Here is a 19,020-nt window from a genome sequence, read left to right on the forward strand (position 1 = left end):
GAAGAATCGAACTCTATTGGACATGGCAAGAACCATGCTTGATGAGTACAAGACACCGGACCGGTTTTGGGCCGAAGCGGTCAACACCGCCTGCTACGCCATCAACCGGTTATATCTTCACCGAATCCTCAAGAAGACATCATATGAACTCCTAACCGGTAAAAAGCCCAACATTTCATATTTTAGAGTTTTTGGTAGCAAATGCTTCATTCTTATTAAAAGAGGTAGAAAATCTAAATTTGCTCCTAAAACTGTAGAAGGCTTTTTACTTGGTTATGACTCAAACACAAGGGCATATAGGGTCTTTAACAAGTCCACTGGACTAGTTGAAGTCTCTTGTGACGTTGTGTTTAATGAAACTAACGGCTCTCAAGTAGAGCAAGTTGATCTTGATGAGATAGGTGAAGAACAGGCTCCATGCATCGCGCTAAGGAACATGTCCATCGGGGATGTGTGTCCTAAGGAATCCGAAGAGCCTCCAAGTACACAAGATCAACCATCCTCCTCCATGCAAGCATCTCCACCAACTCAAAATGAGGATGAGGCTCAAAATGATGAAGAGCAAAATCAAGAAGACGAGCCACCTCAAGATGATAGCAATGATCAAGGGGGAGATACAAATGATCAAGAAAAGGAGGATGAGGAAGAACCAAGACCGCCACACCCAAGAGTCCACCAAGCAATCCAACGAGATCACCCCGTCGACACCATCCTCGGCGACATTCATAAGGGGGTAACTACTCGATCTCGGGTTGCTCATTTTTGTGAACATTACTCTTTTGTTTCCTCTATTGAGCCACACAGGGTAGAGGAAGCTCTCCAAGATTCGGATTGGGTGGTGGCGATGCAAGAGGAGCTCAACAATTTCACGAGGAATGAGGTCTGGCATTTAGTTCCACGTCCTAACCAAAATGTTGTAGGAACCAAATGGGTCTTCCGCAACAAGCAAGATGAGCATGGTATGGTGACAAGGAACAAAGCTCGACTCGTAGCCAAAGGGTATTCACAAGTCGAAGGTTTGGATTTCGGTGAAACCTATGCACCCGTAGCTAGGCTTGAGTCAATTCGCATATTATTGGCCTATGCTACTTACCATGGCTTTAAGCTCTATCAAATGGACGTGAAAAGTGCCTTCCTCAATGGACCGATCAAGGAAGAGGTCTATGTTGAGCAACCTCCCGGCTTTGAAGACAGTGAGTATCCTAATCATGTCTATAGGCTCTCTAAGGCGCTTTATGGGCTCAAGCAAGCCCCAAGAGCATGGTATGAATGCCTTAGAGATTTCCTTATTGCTAATGGCTTCAAAGTCGGCAAGGCCGATCCTACACTCTTTACTAAAACTCTTGAAAATGACTTGTTTGTATGCCAAATTTATGTTGATGATATTATATTTGGGTCTACTAACGAGTCTACATGTGAAGAGTTTAGTAGGATCATGACACAGAAATTCGAGATGTCGATGATGGGGGAGTTGAAGTATTTTCTAGGATTCCAAGTCAAGCAACTCCAAGAGGGCACCTTCATTAGCCAAACGAAGTACACTCAAGACATTCTTGCTAAGTTTGGGATGAAGGATGCCAAACCCATCAAGACACCCATGGGAACTAATGGGCATCTCGACCTCGACACGGGAGGTAAGTCCGTGGATCAAAAGGTATACCGGTCGATGATTGGTTCATTGCTTTATTTATGTGCATCTCGACCGGACATTATGCTTTCCGTTTGCATGTGTGCAAGATTCCAATCCGACCCTAAGGAATCACACCTTACGGCCGTAAAACGAATTTTGAGATATTTGGCTTATACACCTAAGTTTGGGCTTTGGTACCCTCGGGGATCCACATTTGATTTGATTGGTTATTCGGATGCCGATTGGGCGGGGTGCAAAATTAATAGGAAGAGCACATCAGGGACTTGCCAGTTCTTGGGAAGATCCTTGGTGTCTTGGGCTTCAAAGAAGCAAAATTCGGTCGCTCTTTCCACCGCCGAAGCCGAGTACATTGCCGCAGGACATTGTTGCGCGCAATTGCTTTGGATGAGGCAAACCCTGCGGGACTACGGTTACAAATTAACCAAAGTCCCTTTGCTATGTGATAATGAGAGTGCAATTAAAATGGCCGACAATCCCGTCGAGCATAGCCGCACTAAGCACATAGCCATTCGGTATCATTTTCTTAGGGATCACCAACAAAAGGGGGATATCGAGATTTCTTACATTAATACTAAAGATCAATTAGCCGACATCTTTACCAAGCCACTTGATGAACAATCTTTTACCAGACTTAGGCATGAGCTCAATATTCTTGATTCTAGAAATTTCTTTTGCTAAGCTTGCACACATAGCTCATTTGAATACCTTTGATCATATCTCCTTTATATGCTATGACTAATGTGTTTTCAAGTCTATTTCAAACCAAGTCATAGGTATATTGAAAGGGAATTGGAGTCTTCGGCGAAGACAAAGGCTTCCACTCCGTAACTCATGCTTCGCCATCACTCCGAGCAACTCTCTATTCCTTGGGGAGAAATGAGCATCAAAGAAAAGGACTTCATCCTTGGAGGAGAGAGTAAAAGCTCAAAAGCAAAAGGACCGGATTTCGTCTTTGGTATAATCTTAACTCATTTACTTATGACCAAAGGGGAAGAAATTACTAAGGAGGGCTCTAATGATTCCGTTTTTGGCGATTCATGCCAAAAAGGGGGAGAAATGAGCCCAAAGCAAAAGGACCGCACCACCACCACCAAATTCAAAAACTTAGTGCTTTCCAAAAGTCTTTATCATTTGGTATCCTATTGTGTTCAAAAGGGGGAGAAATTAGTATTTCAAAAATGGTATATCAAAACCCTCTTGAACACTAAGAGGTGGATCTCTTTTAGGGGGAGTTTTGTTTAGTCAAAGGAAAAGCATTTGAAATAGGTGGAGAAAATTTCAAATCTTGAAAATGCTTTACAAACTCTTATTCATTTACCTTTGACTATTTGCAAAAGATCTTTGAAATGGATTTACAAAAAGAATTTGCAAAAACAAAACATGTGGTGTAAACGTGGTCCAAAATGTTACATAAGAAAGGAACATTCCATGCATATCTTGTAAGTAGTTATATTGGCTCAATTCCAAGCAACCTTTACACTTACATTATGCAAACTAGTTCAATTATGCACTTCTATATTTGCTTTGGTTTGTGTTGGCATCAATCACCAAAAAGGGGGAGATTGAAAGGGAATTAGGCTTACACCTAAGTCCTAAATAATTTTGGTGGTTAAATTGCCCAACACAAATCTTTGGACTAACTAGTTTGCCCAAGTGTATAGATTATACAGGTGTAAAAGGTTCATACTCAGCCAATAAAAAGACCAAGTTTTGGATTCAACAAAGGAGCAAAGGGGCAACCGAAGGCACCCCTGGTCTGGCGCACCGGACTGTCCGGTGTGCCACCGGACAGTGAACAGTACCTGTCCGGTGCACCAGGGGACTCAGACTCAAACTCGCCACCTTCGGGAATTTCCAGGGGGACTCGGCTATAATTCACCGGACTGTCCGGTGTGCACCGGACATGTCCGGTGCTCCAAGGAAGCACGGTCTCCGGAACTCGCCAGCCTCGGGTTCGCGTGGCAGCCGCTCCGCTAAAATTCACCGGACTGTCCGGTGTGCACCGGACTGTCCGGTGAACCAGCGGAGCAACGGCTCTCTTCGGCGCCAACGGCTCCCTGCGGTGCATTTAATGCGCGCGCAGCGCGCGCAGACGTCAGACATGCCCATACCGGTGCACCGGACATCAAACAGTACATGTCCGGTGTGCACCGGACACTCAGGAGGGCCCACAAGTCAGAAGCTCCAACGGCTAGAATCCAACGGCAGTGATGACGTGGCAGGGGCACCGGACTGTCCGGTGTGCACCGGACTGTCCGGTGCGCCATCGAGCAGAAGCCTCCAGCCAACGGTCAAGTTTGGTGGTTGGGGCTATAAATACCCCAACCACCCCACCATTCATTGCATCCAAGTTTTCCACTTCTCAACTACTACAAGAGCTCTAGGCATTCAATTCTAGACACATTCAAAGAGATCAAATCCTCTTCCACACAAAACCCTAGTGACTAGAGAGAGTGATTTGCCGTGTTCATTTGAGCTCTTGCGCTTGGATTGCTTCTTTTCTTTCTCACTTGTTCTTAAGACTATAACTCCATTGTAATCAAGGCAAGAGGCACCAATTGTGTGGTGGCCCTTGCGGGGAAGTTTTGTTCCCGGCTTTGATTAGAGAAGAGAAGCTCACTCGGTCCGAGGGACCATTTGAGAGAGGGAAGGGTTGAAAGAGACCCGGCCTTTGTGGCCTCCTCAACGGGGAGTAGGTTTGCAAGAACCGAACCTCGGTAAAACAAATCTCCGTGTCTCTCTTGCTTATTCGCTTGGGATTTGTTTTGCGCCCTCTCTCTCGGACTCATTTATATTTCTAACGCTAACCCGGCTTGTAGTTGTGTTTATATTTGTAAATTTCAGTTTCGCCCTATTCACCCCCCCTCTAGGCGACTATCAGTGTCCCAAGAGGAATCCCCGAGTCTCAGAGCGTGTCCAGGGGATCCAGCCTGCAGCCTCGGCCAGCGGTGGCTTCCTCAAGGAGCCACCAGGCGATGGTAAAAGCCACGCGTGTTTGCGATCGCCTAGCTATTTCGTATTCTTTATTGCGGACGACATGGGCAGCATGGGGCCTGAGCGCCATTATTCGGGCTACACCGACCCCTGGCCTTTGTAACCTGGGGCTCAACACGGTTCGTCTTGTTATGGCCTGGCCGAGGTCTGTGCACTTAGGTCTAATACCGGTAGGTCATGAGTGTGCTGCAGGTCGAAGAGGTGCGCGGACCATAAATGTGCTGCAGTCCAAAGGGTTCGTAAGTCATGAGTGCTCTGTGGTCCGATGGGTTCGTAGGCTAGAGTGAGAGGCGGACCGGTGCCTCTACTGTGGCTCGACACCAGGGGCAGTTAATGCAGCCGGTCACTTATGACGGATCGGTCTCGAGCCATACAATGGATCCACTCGAGTGTTTTCCCTTCGGTACGCAGGCCCATGTTAGACTCTGCCACCTCCAACCCCGGCTCGATGCCGCGGGACTCGTCTGGTGGCAGCGGGTGCCTAAGGGTAGACACTACCTGTCTTCTCTAGCTGACCAACGGGACCCAGTTACCGATGGCTTTCCCCAGGTGCGCTCGCCGCTGGCTGACCGATGGATTCCAAGGACCGCATCCAAGTATATAGAATATTGTTAAAATAAGAATGGAGCTGTCCAATAGTGATAATGAAGACTTCCAAGTAGAAGTTGATCAAATGATCAATCGTAACGCTCAAGCCACAACAATGCTCCTCTCATCATTGGAGAGCAAAGAAGACATGGGGCGCCCTCAAGGTGACTCACGAAGCATCAAGGCCATTAAAAAGATAAGAATCACTACAGTAAACTCAGAAATGTCCGATGGCCAAAGCCGTCGGACATAAGGAATAAACCGTCGGAAATAGATTATTTCCGACGGTAAAGACTTATCTCCGACGGCTTTAAGCCGTCGGAGATAACGCGTCGGAAATAGTGCTATGTCCGACGGCTGCCGTCGGACATAAGTTATCTCCGACGGCTGCCTACGCCCGTCGGAGATAACAAATCCCAACCGTTTTACCGGTCGGGATGTGGGCCCCACAGTGTTAAGTCCGACGGCTCCCACTAAGCCGTCGGAGATAAGCATTGCTTATGTCCGACGGTTGTTAACGCCGTCGGAAATAACAAATGGGTTATGTCCGACGGCTACCATTAAGCCGTCGGACATAACAAATTACAGAATTTACACAAAATTCTGTTTTTTAAAAAATCTGACATTTACAAAACAAAAACAGATTCATGCACATATACAAATTCACATTCACAATCACAAATACACACATTCTAATAAGTATTCACAATCACAAATATTCTCACATAAATATTAACATTCACAAATTTAACATCAACATATAGGTTCGACGGTTGTTACAAACTGAAATTGTGTCTCACAAACAAGTGTTGCAAAGTGTTTCATAAAAAAACATCACGACACATCAATCATATCCATCGTCTGGATGGTTCGAGTAGCCACCTCCTCCGGCTGGACTCTGCGTGTTGAAAATGGTGTTCACCCACGAATTTGTTGTGTCGTCCTGACCAGACCCATCTCCAGGTGCGGCAACTGAAGCGGGTGGTGTCTGAAATCCCTATAACACAAGCACATGAAATAGTAACCACTCAGTTGTTCATTTAAACACATAAGACATTTATGAACATGTCACACACGCATATGTGTACATACCATAGGGAATTGTGACGGAGGCGGAGGCGGAGGTGGAGGCGCCAACATTGGCATTGGCAGTGCAAAGTCCGGAGGCGGCATCCCATATGTCGGCATCGGGACGCCCGCTTGTTGGGCTAGTTGCTACAAATATATACAAGTCATTGTTGAACAAACAAGATACACATCAAGTGTTTTGCAAAATAAGCTACAAAATGTTACTTCAACTTACCGAGAGAAGAGCTTGATTTTGGGCCTGGAGGCTTGCATAATACTCGTCCCTCTTCTTCTGGTACTCGGCTTGTTGTCTCTGGTATTCAGATTGTTGCCTCTGGTACTCCAATTGTTCCCTCAAGACTGATTGATGGTACTCTGCCTGTTGACGCAACACTGCAAGCTCTATCTCATGGGCTGCTGATCGTGAACGGGACGACTGTGAAGACGACGATGTGGATTGTCGTCCATGGCGTCTCAGCTCTCTGGAATCAATCGTAGAATCAAAAATACCCAACCTACAAGAGTGAACCATGCACTTAGTATAGTAACTCATGGCTCAGTTGAATCGCAAGCATATGATGACAATTTTGAAAACCAAATCAAATAATCTCACCGTCCATGGGCTTGTCCTCCTGCGCTAGCATAGGCTGCCTGCGGGTCGATTGGCTGGCTCCTCCAATCGTACTCCTCCCCATGGCGTTGAACCATCTCCTGCCCATACGAAGCCTGGAGGCAAACAATATCAAATATAAGTGCATAACACCTATGCCCTTGCAAACAATATCAACACACATAATAGAGTATCAAAAACTCACTAGACGGTCGGTGGCCGTCTGAGTGCATAACACATCAGGATTCTGAGGATCAGAACCCCTATGCCCTTGCATATACACCTCCACATCCGTGGGCGTACGGCCGGATTTGACTTCCTGTACATAAAAGTTATAATGACACATTTCTATGTGATTCAAAGTTACGACAAACTGTGACTTACCATTCGCTTAGCCAAGCGCACATGACCATCACCGCCGTAGTTGTGGAACGACTCAGTCCCACGGTTTCCCCTGTTCCTTTCGGAAATGGCACGAAAGTCAGGGGAAGCCCACCATCTGCACAATGCCCGATAACCGTCTGATCGGGTGGCCATCCACGGCACGGACACCTACATGAAATTTTTTAAATAAAGCAAGCAAATACATGGCTTTGTGCGATATGAGATGCAACAACCTGTTTACCTCTAGGTATTGCTCCTCCGTCAAGTAAATTGATGACCACTCGGCCTTTGTATTTGGCATCGGTCGATCATCAGCATTTGCTCTGTACCATGCCTTTATAGCCTGAATTCGTGCATAGTACATTGCATCTGCAACGACATCGTTCGCGTTAAACTCAAACACGTAACGAGCGTTCATATCATATGATCCATCGTCCGGCAACTTGTACCGTTTCTGCAAAAACCATAGTGTTATCATAAAAGCAAACATATATGGAATAACTAAAATAGTATAAACAAGTCATACCCAGAATGCATCCCAAACTAGTGCCTGTGTGTTGCCAAACGTTCTACAGACACCATAGCGATAATGCTCCCAAGTGGTGGCGGGGACAGACTCGCCAGTAGGCAAAGTCACAAGACCAGGCCAGTGCAGACGAACAAGATTACCAAGAACCATGTTCACCTGCCTGTAGTGTCCTGTGCCTGTGAACGAGTCGTCGATCCAAGTCCTGCAAACAGAAATCAATGTAGAAATTAAAACATAACTTTCAATAACATTTAAGCAAAGATATGTCACTCACTTTCCACTAGGCTTTATCACAACCCGAGATTCGGGTGGAAGCTCTGGAGGTGGTCCAACAAAATGCAGCTTCCTCGTTCTCTTAACTCGAGAAGTTCCAGACCCAGCTGCAGAATCTCCACCAGCCCCAGAATCCCCAGCCCCAGAATCCCCACCAGCGTCGTCTCCAGCATCATCTCCCACATTATCTCCACCATCATCTTCAACATCATCTCTTGCATGATCCTCTACCACTGGTTCCTCAATTTCAGCATCCTATGAAACAAATAGCTTACATCATATAATATTAAGTAACTCAAATAATGTAATTTAACAACTAACTTACATCTTGTGGAGGCAAATGTTCTGCCAGCGCTCTCCGTCTGCTCATGGTAGAACCTGTGCCCTGAAAAACTGAATCCTCACCCCTCGAGCTGCTCCTCGAGCTACTCCTTGACCCAAGCAAACTACGAGCTAAAGACTTCATTTTCTTTGACATCCTATTTTAACAAAAACAAGTTAGTACATAAATCGACAATAAAATAATAAAATATGCAATAAAATCATAAAATATGCAATAAAATCATGATCCATACTCGTCAATCGTAATCGTAATCAAAATCAGGATCTAGTTGCTTTCGTCGATTTAATGGACGCCAAGTAGCTTTCTTCTTTCTCGTCACTCGTTTTCTTTTTGGAGGAACCTCTACATCATTTTGATCGCCTAATAAAGATTCTTCCAACATTTCAGCTTGTACATTAAACGTGCTTGTAAGTTCTTCGTCTTGGAAAATCTCAGCAGCCCCCACTTCCTGCTCGATTTGACTTTCAACATAACCAGCATCACCAGGAGCATATAGTCGTTCACGCGGATTAACTTTGTACACTACCCTCCAATCAACCAAACCGTTTTTCTTAGATGGATATGTCATATAATACACCTGCTCGCATTGGTGGGCAAGGATTATAGTGTCGTGGCCTTTTAATCTATCGTTGTGTTTGACTTCCACCATGCCATATTGATTTTCTCGCGTTGTACTTGGAGAAAACCAATCACAATCGAAGAACACCACTTTGAGTTGTTTATCTCCAAAAAACTTGTACTCGATTATATCATTAATGACTCCATAATAATTAGTCACCTTCCCTTCATCATCGACAGCTCTAGTTACAACTCCGGAGTTTGTCGTGGCTGCTAGAGGATGATCATCTTCGAACCTTGTGGAACGGAATCTAAAACCATTGACATCATACCGACCATAACGTCTGCCAGTTACTGCTCCTAGGGATAATTGTCGAAGGTCCGGGTGTATATTGTCATTTTTATCTACATAATCTCGAAACCAACACAAGAAATTAAGTCCCCCATCTTTTCCCTCTCGACGAATCTGGTCACGTTCACAGCCAGAGATGCAATTTTGAGAATCAAATTCCCTGTTAGTACAAGGAAACAAACCTTTTAGTATCACAACAAAAATTCTAGCGGCAATGACTAAAATAAAGTTTACACTTACAGGAGAAACTGACTCATCTCTTCCATGTTGTTATACATGTAAAGTAAAGCAGTCTTCCATTCGTCGTTGGTGAAACAGTATGTTGTGCTGGGTCCTACAGTTTTGCCCCTCCATTGAAAAATTTCAATATCACTAATAGGGGGCTCGTCGACATGATACCGCAACGTATGGGCATTGACATTGTGTTCCTCTGCAAAGTACAGGCCCGTGAACGATGCTATCTCTTTGTATTTGAATTCTTCAGCGATGCACCCTTCAACTCGTCTCTTATTACCAACCATTGCACGTAGCTTTTTTAGTGTCCTTTCGATGTGATACATCCATCTATATTGCACAGGACCTCCTACCTTAGCTTCGTATGGTAGGTGAACAAGTAGATGTTGCATCGGATTGAAGAAACCTGGTGGAAATATTTTTTCAAGTTTGCATACCAAAATCGGTATTTCTTGCTCAAGCTTCTCCATCATCTCTTTCTTTATTTCTTTGGCACAAAGATGTCTATAAAAGTAGCTTAGCTCCGCTAATGCTTTCCAGACATCATTTTTTACAAAACCACGAAACATAACAGGAAGGAGTCTTTCCATTATTATGTGGTAGTCATGACTCTTCAACCCAGAAAACTTGCCCGTCTTCAAATTCACAGACCGTCTAAAGCCCGCGGCGTAACCATCTGGGAACTTTAAGTTTTTCAACCATTTCATCAATTGTTTCTTCCTTTTAGGTTTAATACTGAAAGGAGCACGTGGCTTCTTCTGATTCTCTCCTATCTCCATAGTTGGTCTTCTACAGATTAAGGCCAAGTCTTTCCTTGCCTTAGGGTTGTCTTTTGTTTTGTCGGTGATATTCATGCAAGTGCTGATAATGCTTTCACCCATATTTCGTTCCTGGTGCATGACATCAATGTTATGCATTAGAATCAAGGCTTTCATATAAGGGAGTTCCCATAGACCACATTTGTGAGTCCAATTATGCTCGGTTCCATAACCTTCAAAACGATTTCCATGTTCGTTTAGTTTCAAATCATTAAGTCTCGCGAGAATCTCTGGACCACTTAGACGCTTGGGTGGTCCCCTCGTCACAATCGTGTCCTTTTTAAAAGCGTTCCTATCGAACCTGAATGGGTGATCCTCTGGCAAAAAACATCTATGGCAATCGAAGTAACATATCTTTCCACCAAACTTTAGTCGAAAGCATAAAGTGTCTTCAACGCATATAGGACATGTCAAAATCCCATGACAACTCCATCCAGCAAAGATACCATAAGCCATAAAATCATGAATAGACCATAAAAACGCGGCTCTCAGGTTGAACTTCTGTTTCTTGTAACAATCGTACGCCTCGACTCCTTCCCACAAAATTTTCAATTCTTCAATCAGGGGTCTCATCATCACATCGATCTTTGTTCCAGGATGATCCGGACCAGGTATTACAAGACACAAGAAAATAAATTCATATTTCATGCAAAGAGCTGGTGGAAGGTTGTATGGAACAGCAAAGACGGGCCAACATGAGTACGACGTTGCAGTTAGATTGAATGGTGAGAAACCATCTGTTGCCAAACCGAAGCGGACATTGCGCACTTCATCAGCAAAGCTGGAATCAAAAGCATCTAGTGCCTTCCATGCATCTGTATCAGCTGGGTGCACCATGACATTTGGATTCTCACGTACCCCTTCTTTGTGCCACCTCATGTGTCTGGCTGTATTCTTGGAGATGAACAAACGTTTCAACCGAGGTATGAGAGGCATGTAACGAAGCTGCTTACGTGCAATCTTCGTAGTCACGGTCAAACCATCGTCATTTTCAACCTCAACGAATCTACGCTCACCACATACAGTACACTTCTTCTCACCTGCGGTCTCCTTCCAGAAAAGCATACAATTATTTTCACAGACATCGATTTTTTCGTAGTCCATACCAAGGCCAGATAACAGCTTTTTAGACTGATACATGTCCTTTGGCATCTTGTGATTCTCCGGAAGTACATCACTGATCAAGTTCAAAAGTTCCTTGTAACAGTTGTTTGAGAATGCAAACTTAGACTTAATAGCCATAAGTCGAGTCACAAATACAAGGACAGTCACTTTAGTGTGTTCATGCAACGGCTCTTCGGCAGCTTTAAGGAGCTCGAAGAACTTCTGAACCTCAGGTGTAGCTGGATCCTCAAACTCGGTGGGTTGACCGGGGTTCTCCGAATCGACGGTTAGAAACTCATGGCGTACATCGTCAAGCATCTCTTCCATCCTATCGTAGTCCTCCTCTTCATGTGACTGAACTTCCGATACAATACGAGGAGGTGGGTCCTCACCGTGGTGCACCCACACCTCATAGCCTGGCATATAACCGTTCTTGCAAATATGTATCGACATAGTCCTCCTGTCAAGGAAATTAATGTTCCGACACTTGCTACAAGGGCACCTAACATCGGTTCCAGTCTCTGACCGAGCAAAAGCATGGTCGAGAAAAGCATCAGTCTTGGCCACCCACTCACTTGATAGAGCACCTCTTTTCTTCCAACCTTCATACATCCATCGACGATTCTCCTCCATACTAGATACGAGACGTTAACTTAATTAGATAAGTAATGCACGTGCCATCCGTTTTTACGAAGAAATCACGCCCCTACATCTGTAGGAAAGGATAGGTCCTAAACCCACCCAGGAGTGACCGACGAGGCCGTGTTTATGACAAGACATATGGTCGTGCGAAATTTCGGCAGCATAACCCCGTTGTTCTCCAATCGCACGCCTAAAAATGGTGCAATTGGAGAACAGAGAGGTTATGCTGCCGAAACTAAGCAGGAGCACATGCTTTTGTCATAAACACGGACTCTGTCGGTCACCCCGAGGCTGTCCAATAAAGGGACAATTCCGGCCCAACATACCTCACATGCGTCGCATGTAAGGTGTGTTGGACCGAAACGGGTGACGCCTAAGTTTCGTTTGTTGACACTACGATACACTATGAATAACTAGAATCATCGTTAACCAAACTAATACAATAGCACTACAAAAAATCATTTCACGGGACCCTAAATCAAATAAAACAACCTTATTTCCGAGGGCTAATAATTACCCTCGAAAATTAAAAGTTTAAATTATATAGACACCACTACATAACATTATTACGGGTGACAAATCATATAAACTGACCTTAATTCCGAGGGCATAATAATTACCCTCGGAAATTAAAAATTTAAATTATCTAAGCAACACTAAGTAAACGAAAACAAACTTAATTAATTATATAACCAAATTTCGCCATATAATCAAATTTAGGCCCTCGGATATAATAAGATAAACATTATTTAACATACTAATAATTTAATAAAAACAGTGAAAACTACAAAATAAAAATAAAAATACTTACTTAGCAGTGGGCAGGGCAGTGGCGGCCGGCAGCGGGTGTCGACGGGGGGCGGGCGGCGGGTGTGGACGGCGGGCGAGCGGGGCGGCGGCGGCGACGGGCGGTGACGGGGCGGCGGCGGCGCCGGGCGGAGACGGCGCCGGGCGGTGACGGCGCTGGGCGGTGACGGGGCGGGCGGCGGGTGGGCGGGGCGGCGGCGGCGACCGGCGGTGACAGCACGGCGGCGGCGGCTACGGGCAGAAAGAAAGAGAGGAGAGAGCGAGCGCGCATGAAAATGAACCGCGTGCCGGGCTTGCCGTGTTAAAAAACATTACCTCCGACGGCTACGTACGAGGCCGTCGGACATAAGCTTATGTCCGACGGCTGTCAGGGTAGCCGTCGGAGATAAGGCGATATTTCCGAGAGTGCTTGGTGGCCGTCGGACATAACGCTATGTCCGACGGCATCGTAGACAGCCGTCGGAGATAAATTGACCGTCGGATTTTTGTTAGTTTACTGTAGTGAATGGAGCGAATTGAGGGTGAGATTGAAAGATTTGTGATGCTTGATGATGAGTAGCCCAAAGAGATGTATACAAGATAGAAGAAAATCATTAAAAGATACGAAATCACGGAAACAAATTATCGAGCTAAGGCTACGGAAGCAAACGACCACTTAGTTTTGTTGAGACCTGAGGTTTATGTTGATCAAATGGTAATTATCTGGCCTGGAGCAAATAACACGGCCTGATAATAATCATATTTCCATTGTTTCTTTGACAGCAACCCACCAAGGTATAATCTTGGTTACAATAACCAGATAAAATAGCTTTTCCTCTACAGGACAGAATATAACATATTGCAGTTAATTTTGGTTACAATAATAAGAGCAGAGCACCAAATTCACAGTGCACTGCTTTCCCTGACGAGAACATGGTCCCGGCATGATCACCACCACCAGTTCGAAAGTTTATTGCTGTATGTTTTGACAGGTCAAAATGGTAAATGTGTAAAAAAGGTGTCGAACGACTGCTATACCCCCATCACTGAGGGAATGATCCACGTGTTGAACTAAAATAAACAGCCCACAGGTCTGGCCGGACAAGAGGCGCCATCAACTTCAACTTACCTGCTGTAGATACACGACCCTACTTTGTAGCTAAACAAGAGAATCATGGCCGACATAAAGAAAAGGTAAAAACCACTGCGCAGCACCATGGGAACGGTGCTAATCCGAGTAGCACGCCCAAGACCAACAGGGAGCTTGGATGCCACGTCGCCCTCCACAGCAAAAGAGACAAGCAAACTCAAGTCTCCATTCTTCTGCAAGGGCCACTGACCGGAGCCGCTGCTGAAAGTGAGGCCATCAAGTTGGATGATACCAGCAGTAAAACGAATTGAGCTCGAGCTGACAGCCGAAAGCATCCCAGCAGATTTCCCTGTTGACGGCGGGAATTCTGAGGCCATTGCAGGTGGAGCTGGGATAGAGCCTAACATGCTGGCCAGGCGATTTCCGTAAGTTTTATCAGCAGTGTCATCTGTTGGTACACCTGGAGAAAATGCAGTTACAAACTTAGTCAAACTGCAGATATGAATTTATGTGCAGACAAATTCAAGAATAGGCACCACAACATTCAAAATGAAGCTCTACAATGTAAGTATACATCGCTAAGTATTGGTAAATAAATAAAAGGAATATAACTAATGTACCTAGAAATTCAGTATCAGTATACAGATCTTCATGTGAACCAGATGAGGATGCACCGTACTGAGGATTTGCTTCCGGAACCTCAGAGATCCCTTCGAATGTAAACTTGTCTTCCTTGTCACTCTGTAAATTAGTAAACAATGTGGGTGTATCACCAGAAAGAGAAGAAAGAAGACATGCTTAGTGATCACAAATTAGCTCCTTAGCATACAGAATTAGTTATCACTAACTATGTATTTAGCCTAATCGTCAGAGAACTACAAAGGAAATGCAATATATATAGCAGTTACAAGGCACACCTTTTGGGCAAAGTTCAACGGCATGTCTGCAAGTGGATAATCCAAACCCTGACCAGAGCCCAAAATGTCATACTTGAAATCATTCTCTGTGGCATCAAAGTAAGCCATCATATCATCTCCATCAAAGAGCGATTCATTTCCAAGTGGCTCATTCAGAATGTCGTTCAGATATACGAAGTCATCTTTTCCATCCACCAAGTTGTAATCAGATGGGGCATCATAAAATACCATACTTTCATCAACTTGGCGAGGTGCTGGGAAGCCATCAGCTTGCTGCTGCCTGGAATATGCAACCCCATTGGTATCATTCCCTGTGTCAAAGAACTCATCAGCAAGAGGGCCATTGACATAATTCTGATTACTATATGTTCTCAAAGGCCAGCGTGCGTGAGCTTCATCTGCTGGAGCACTCCCATTCATAGTGTTATACTGGCCTACGTAGCCATTATCTTTCGTGGGATATGCTGATAACAAGTTATCAACACTGATGTTATCATCAGTGGCATTCTGCCCTTCAAGTCTATGCATATTCTCCACACTAATATTTGACAAAGGTTCCTGCAAAATCTCTTCCAGAGAAATAGCAACATCAGAACAACTTCCATCGCTTGTCTCTTTAGAATCTTGACCTTGGAGAGGAGCCATCTCTGGTGGATTGAGCATTTCATGGACCTGAATTTAAGGGACATGATAACGGAAGTAAATATCAACATGTTTAACTGGAGCTGCAAGGCGACACTCAAATGATATTGCATGCCAGAAAATACGATGACATTTAGTTTCCATAGGAAGAGTATAATATGAGCAAATAAACATTTACCGAAGGCAGATGAGATGGTTCTACTCGAGCAGGTCTGTTTGTTTCACAATATGCATTCTCATCGTCCTCATTTGACTCCTCATCTACAGCACAGGTGGTTGCAGCAATTTGACCAGATGCATCGTGGGTAGAACCATTCTCAATAGCATCATCATCCTCTTCCCATTCCTCTTCCATGTATGGTGCACCATACTGCGCACCGTTCTGTGGTCCAGACCCATGCTTCTGGAAGATTCTACAAACCACATGCAGATCCTACAGGCTCAGCAGAAAATAAAAATCAGGATTTAAGCAGAACATGGGGCAAGCCACAAAAGCATGTTCTCCTAAGCAGCATACATAATATGAAAAGGAAAACATAGCCAAAGAGATTCTGTGTGATTTATCTCTTGATCAAGAGCTAGTATCATAGACACATTCCAAGATCATGTGAAGTTGTCATAAAGGCTATCCATATTATAAACTATTGCTAAAAGTTAACACCATTGGAAAGGTTGTCTTAGAGGTGGTAACTAGCTCATACTGTTGAAAGTGCTCCTATACAAGTCCCTTAGGACATTTATAAAAACACACTAATTTAAACAGCAAGAATGATAGTAATAATGAAGTTATTTGCATAAGCATATCTATTAACATGAATCATATGAAGTCAATCTATAGACTTTTATAGAAATAGATGGCAAATCTCAAGAAATTTGAGTTAGGACAAACTCAGATGAACTTGTATTAGGGTTCAAAAGTAATCCATTACACCGTCCTAACGTTGTTTGATAGAACCATCCAATGACATGAAAACAAGGGCTATGTATACTGTATTGTCATAGCATAATATGCAGCATGATGATAATACACAATGTGTTGTTGCATATTTCAGGTTACAGATTTTTTACAGAAGGCATAATCAATTATCTATCTAGTAAACCCTTTTGGTTTGCATGCTGCCATACAAAAAATGGTAAGGTGAAGCAGCAAGCTCACCTTCCATGAATGATTCGATGTATTGTATGGGGGACAAGGATAGTCTCACAGAAAAAGGGTTGCTAATGATATCATGTTGTTGTAGAAGTAAATCACCATACAGTATGAACTATGAAGTGAGTGATTGAACCAAAAGGGTTTTGCATGGCATCCTACCATAAATTGTGAGAACACAAAACCATAAGGGGAGCTTCTCCTCTTAAGCGGCTGATGATCGATCTATTGTATTGCAGATCGTCCTTAAACCGACAAAAAATATATATACACTGCCGCTTGGTGTATGCAAATAGCTAACTGGGCAGTCAGCCAAGCGCGTGCACTGTAGCTGAATTGGGGCGGATATCATCCTGCAGAGATGGGAGGTGGTGTGTTTGGGGATCGGATCATAAGTAGTACATACATACACACTATAATTTAGATACACACCCTAATTGATTAGATGAACACTCTAATTGATATCGACTGAGGATGGCTGGGCTGGTTGATTGATTTGGAAGGAAGGGTAAAACAACCTGAGGTCCGTCTGCATCGAGGAGGCGGTACTCGTGCATGACCCAGTTGGTCCTCTCGCCCTTAGGCGCCCTCCCGGCGTGGAAGACGAGCGTCTTCTTCATCCCGACGGGCTTGCCGCGGTGGTGCACCTCGCGGTCCTTGCCCGTGGTCTTCCAGTACCCCCTCGGCGTAGCGCGGTTGGTCCTGTTGCCGGGACCGCCCCGGCCCCCGGCGCCAGCGCCGGCGACCTTGCGGTCGAGACGGGCGAAGAAGTACCACTGGGCGTCGCGGCTGCGGATGCGGGAGAGGGAGGGGAGGTCCCAGGGCTCGAGGCGGTAGAGGTCGATCTCGGCGATGGCGTCGACGCGGAGGCGGCGGCCGAGGACGCGGCGGCGGAGGTAGTAGGAGACGAGCTCCTCGTCGGTGGGGTGGAAGCGGAAGCCCGGGGCGAGGGGCACCTCCGTAGCAGCAGCCGCAGCCGCGGCCGGCGGGGAGGAGGAGTCGAGCGGTGACAGGCTCATCGTAGTCTCAATCTACAGATTGACTGAGACTACAAGGGTTGGTGGCCGGCAGGTGGGCAAGCGATGGATCGATCTGCTAGTGCTGGGCTAGGATCTCGGGGAATTTCGCATAATTCCTCGGGTGGGAGGAGCGGATTTGGGTTCGATCGTGGGTTGCTAGGGTTTGGGAGAGGCAGGCGGCGAACACGATTAGGTGGGAGCCCGAGGAGGAATTCGTTGGTATACTTTGGCGTCGGCGTGAGGAAAGGGGATGGAGGAAGCAACGAGCCGCGTGCGTCGGCTCGCGGCCTCGGCTGCCTTTCGCATTTCGCTTCCCTCTCCCGGTCTCCCCATCTTCTAGAACACTGGCATAGCGTATTTCTGATACATACCTACGGTGAATGCGATCTAGGCTCCCTTACGGTAACGGTAAATGCGATCTAAGCTCCGTTTATTATGTTGGAATTGAATTTTATTCTAATAATCATAATTTAGACATAAATTAATCAAGTTAATATATACAATTTCTTTATATATTATTCTAAATCATATGAAATATATAGTTATACACTATATTTAGAAGAGTGTTTTATAAGTTATATCTATAAAATCAATTTATATCTCTTATCCCATGAAATTAAGATAGAATTATATATAAATAAACTTTGAAAAGTTGTGAAATATTATATTCTAAAAAATAGTCTACTACATTAGTTAGATTTCAATTCCTCAAATTAGAGAAACAAACGGACCCTTAGGCCCCGTTTGTTTCCTTTCATTTTGAGGAATTAGAAGCTTACTATTGGAATAGGCTATTTTTTTAGAATGTGACATTCCACCACTTTCTAAAGTTATCATATAAACCTATCTCAAATTCATGGGGTGAGAGATGGAAATTGATTCTATAGATTCACATGTTATTTTTCTGATGTACAACTTATAGCGCACTCTTCTCCTTGCTTCGTTATAACATGAATGTAGTATATAACTATCTCTCTCATATGATTTAAGATAATATACAAATATATTTGTCGGGGACCATAATTAGGGGTACCCCCAAGACTCCTAATCTCAGCTGGTAACCCCATCAACACAAAGCTGCAAAGGCCTGATGGGCGCGATTACGGTCAAGGCTCAGTCCACTCAAGGGACGCGATCCTGACGCACGCTCTTCAGTCGACAGAGCCGAAGTGACCGCAGTCACTTCGCCGCTCCACTGACCGTCCTGACAAGAAAACAGCGTCGCCTGCGTCGCTTCGACTGCTGTGCCACTCGACAGAGTGAGGCTG

The 19,020-nt window shown here is 44.8% G+C and overlaps 2 protein-coding genes across 3 annotated transcripts; both read right to left on the reverse strand.

The window, feature by feature from the left end:
- Nucleotides 1–5,863: 5,863 nt before the first annotated feature.
- On the reverse strand, nt 5,864–6,442 carry LOC118476982 (LOB domain-containing protein 13-like). Its single transcript, XM_035967416.1, has 2 exons — nt 6,326–6,442; nt 5,864–6,230 (listed from the first exon to the last, which is right to left on the reverse strand). Exons 1-2 carry the CDS (start codon nt 6,419–6,421, stop codon nt 6,078–6,080), a joined length of 249 nt encoding a protein of 82 aa, XP_035823309.1. The 5' UTR covers nt 6,422–6,442; the 3' UTR covers nt 5,864–6,077.
- Nucleotides 6,443–13,682: 7,240 nt separating this feature from the next.
- Nucleotides 13,683–18,111, reverse strand: LOC100286171 (NAC domain-containing protein 78). 2 transcript variants are annotated; one of them, XM_008679188.3, is made up of 6 exons: nt 17,252–18,111; nt 15,762–16,016; nt 15,571–15,613; nt 14,942–15,252; nt 14,645–14,765; nt 13,683–14,484 (listed from the first exon to the last, which is right to left on the reverse strand). In XM_008679188.3, the coding sequence occupies exons 1-6, from the start codon at nt 17,750–17,752 to the stop codon at nt 14,060–14,062; spliced, it is 1,656 nt and encodes a 551-aa protein (XP_008677410.1). In that variant the 5' UTR covers nt 17,753–18,111; the 3' UTR covers nt 13,683–14,059. The 2 variants fall into 2 exon arrangements, with proteins under 2 accessions (XP_008677410.1, NP_001152531.2); NM_001159059.2 differs by having other exon boundaries at nt 13,894–14,484; nt 14,942–15,613; nt 17,252–17,954.
- Nucleotides 18,112–19,020: the final 909 nt, after the last annotated feature.

Source organism: Zea mays, chromosome 4, assembly GCF_902167145.1.
Source record: "Zea mays cultivar B73 chromosome 4, Zm-B73-REFERENCE-NAM-5.0, whole genome shotgun sequence".
Lineage (NCBI taxonomy): Eukaryota > Viridiplantae > Streptophyta > Magnoliopsida > Poales > Poaceae > Zea > Zea mays.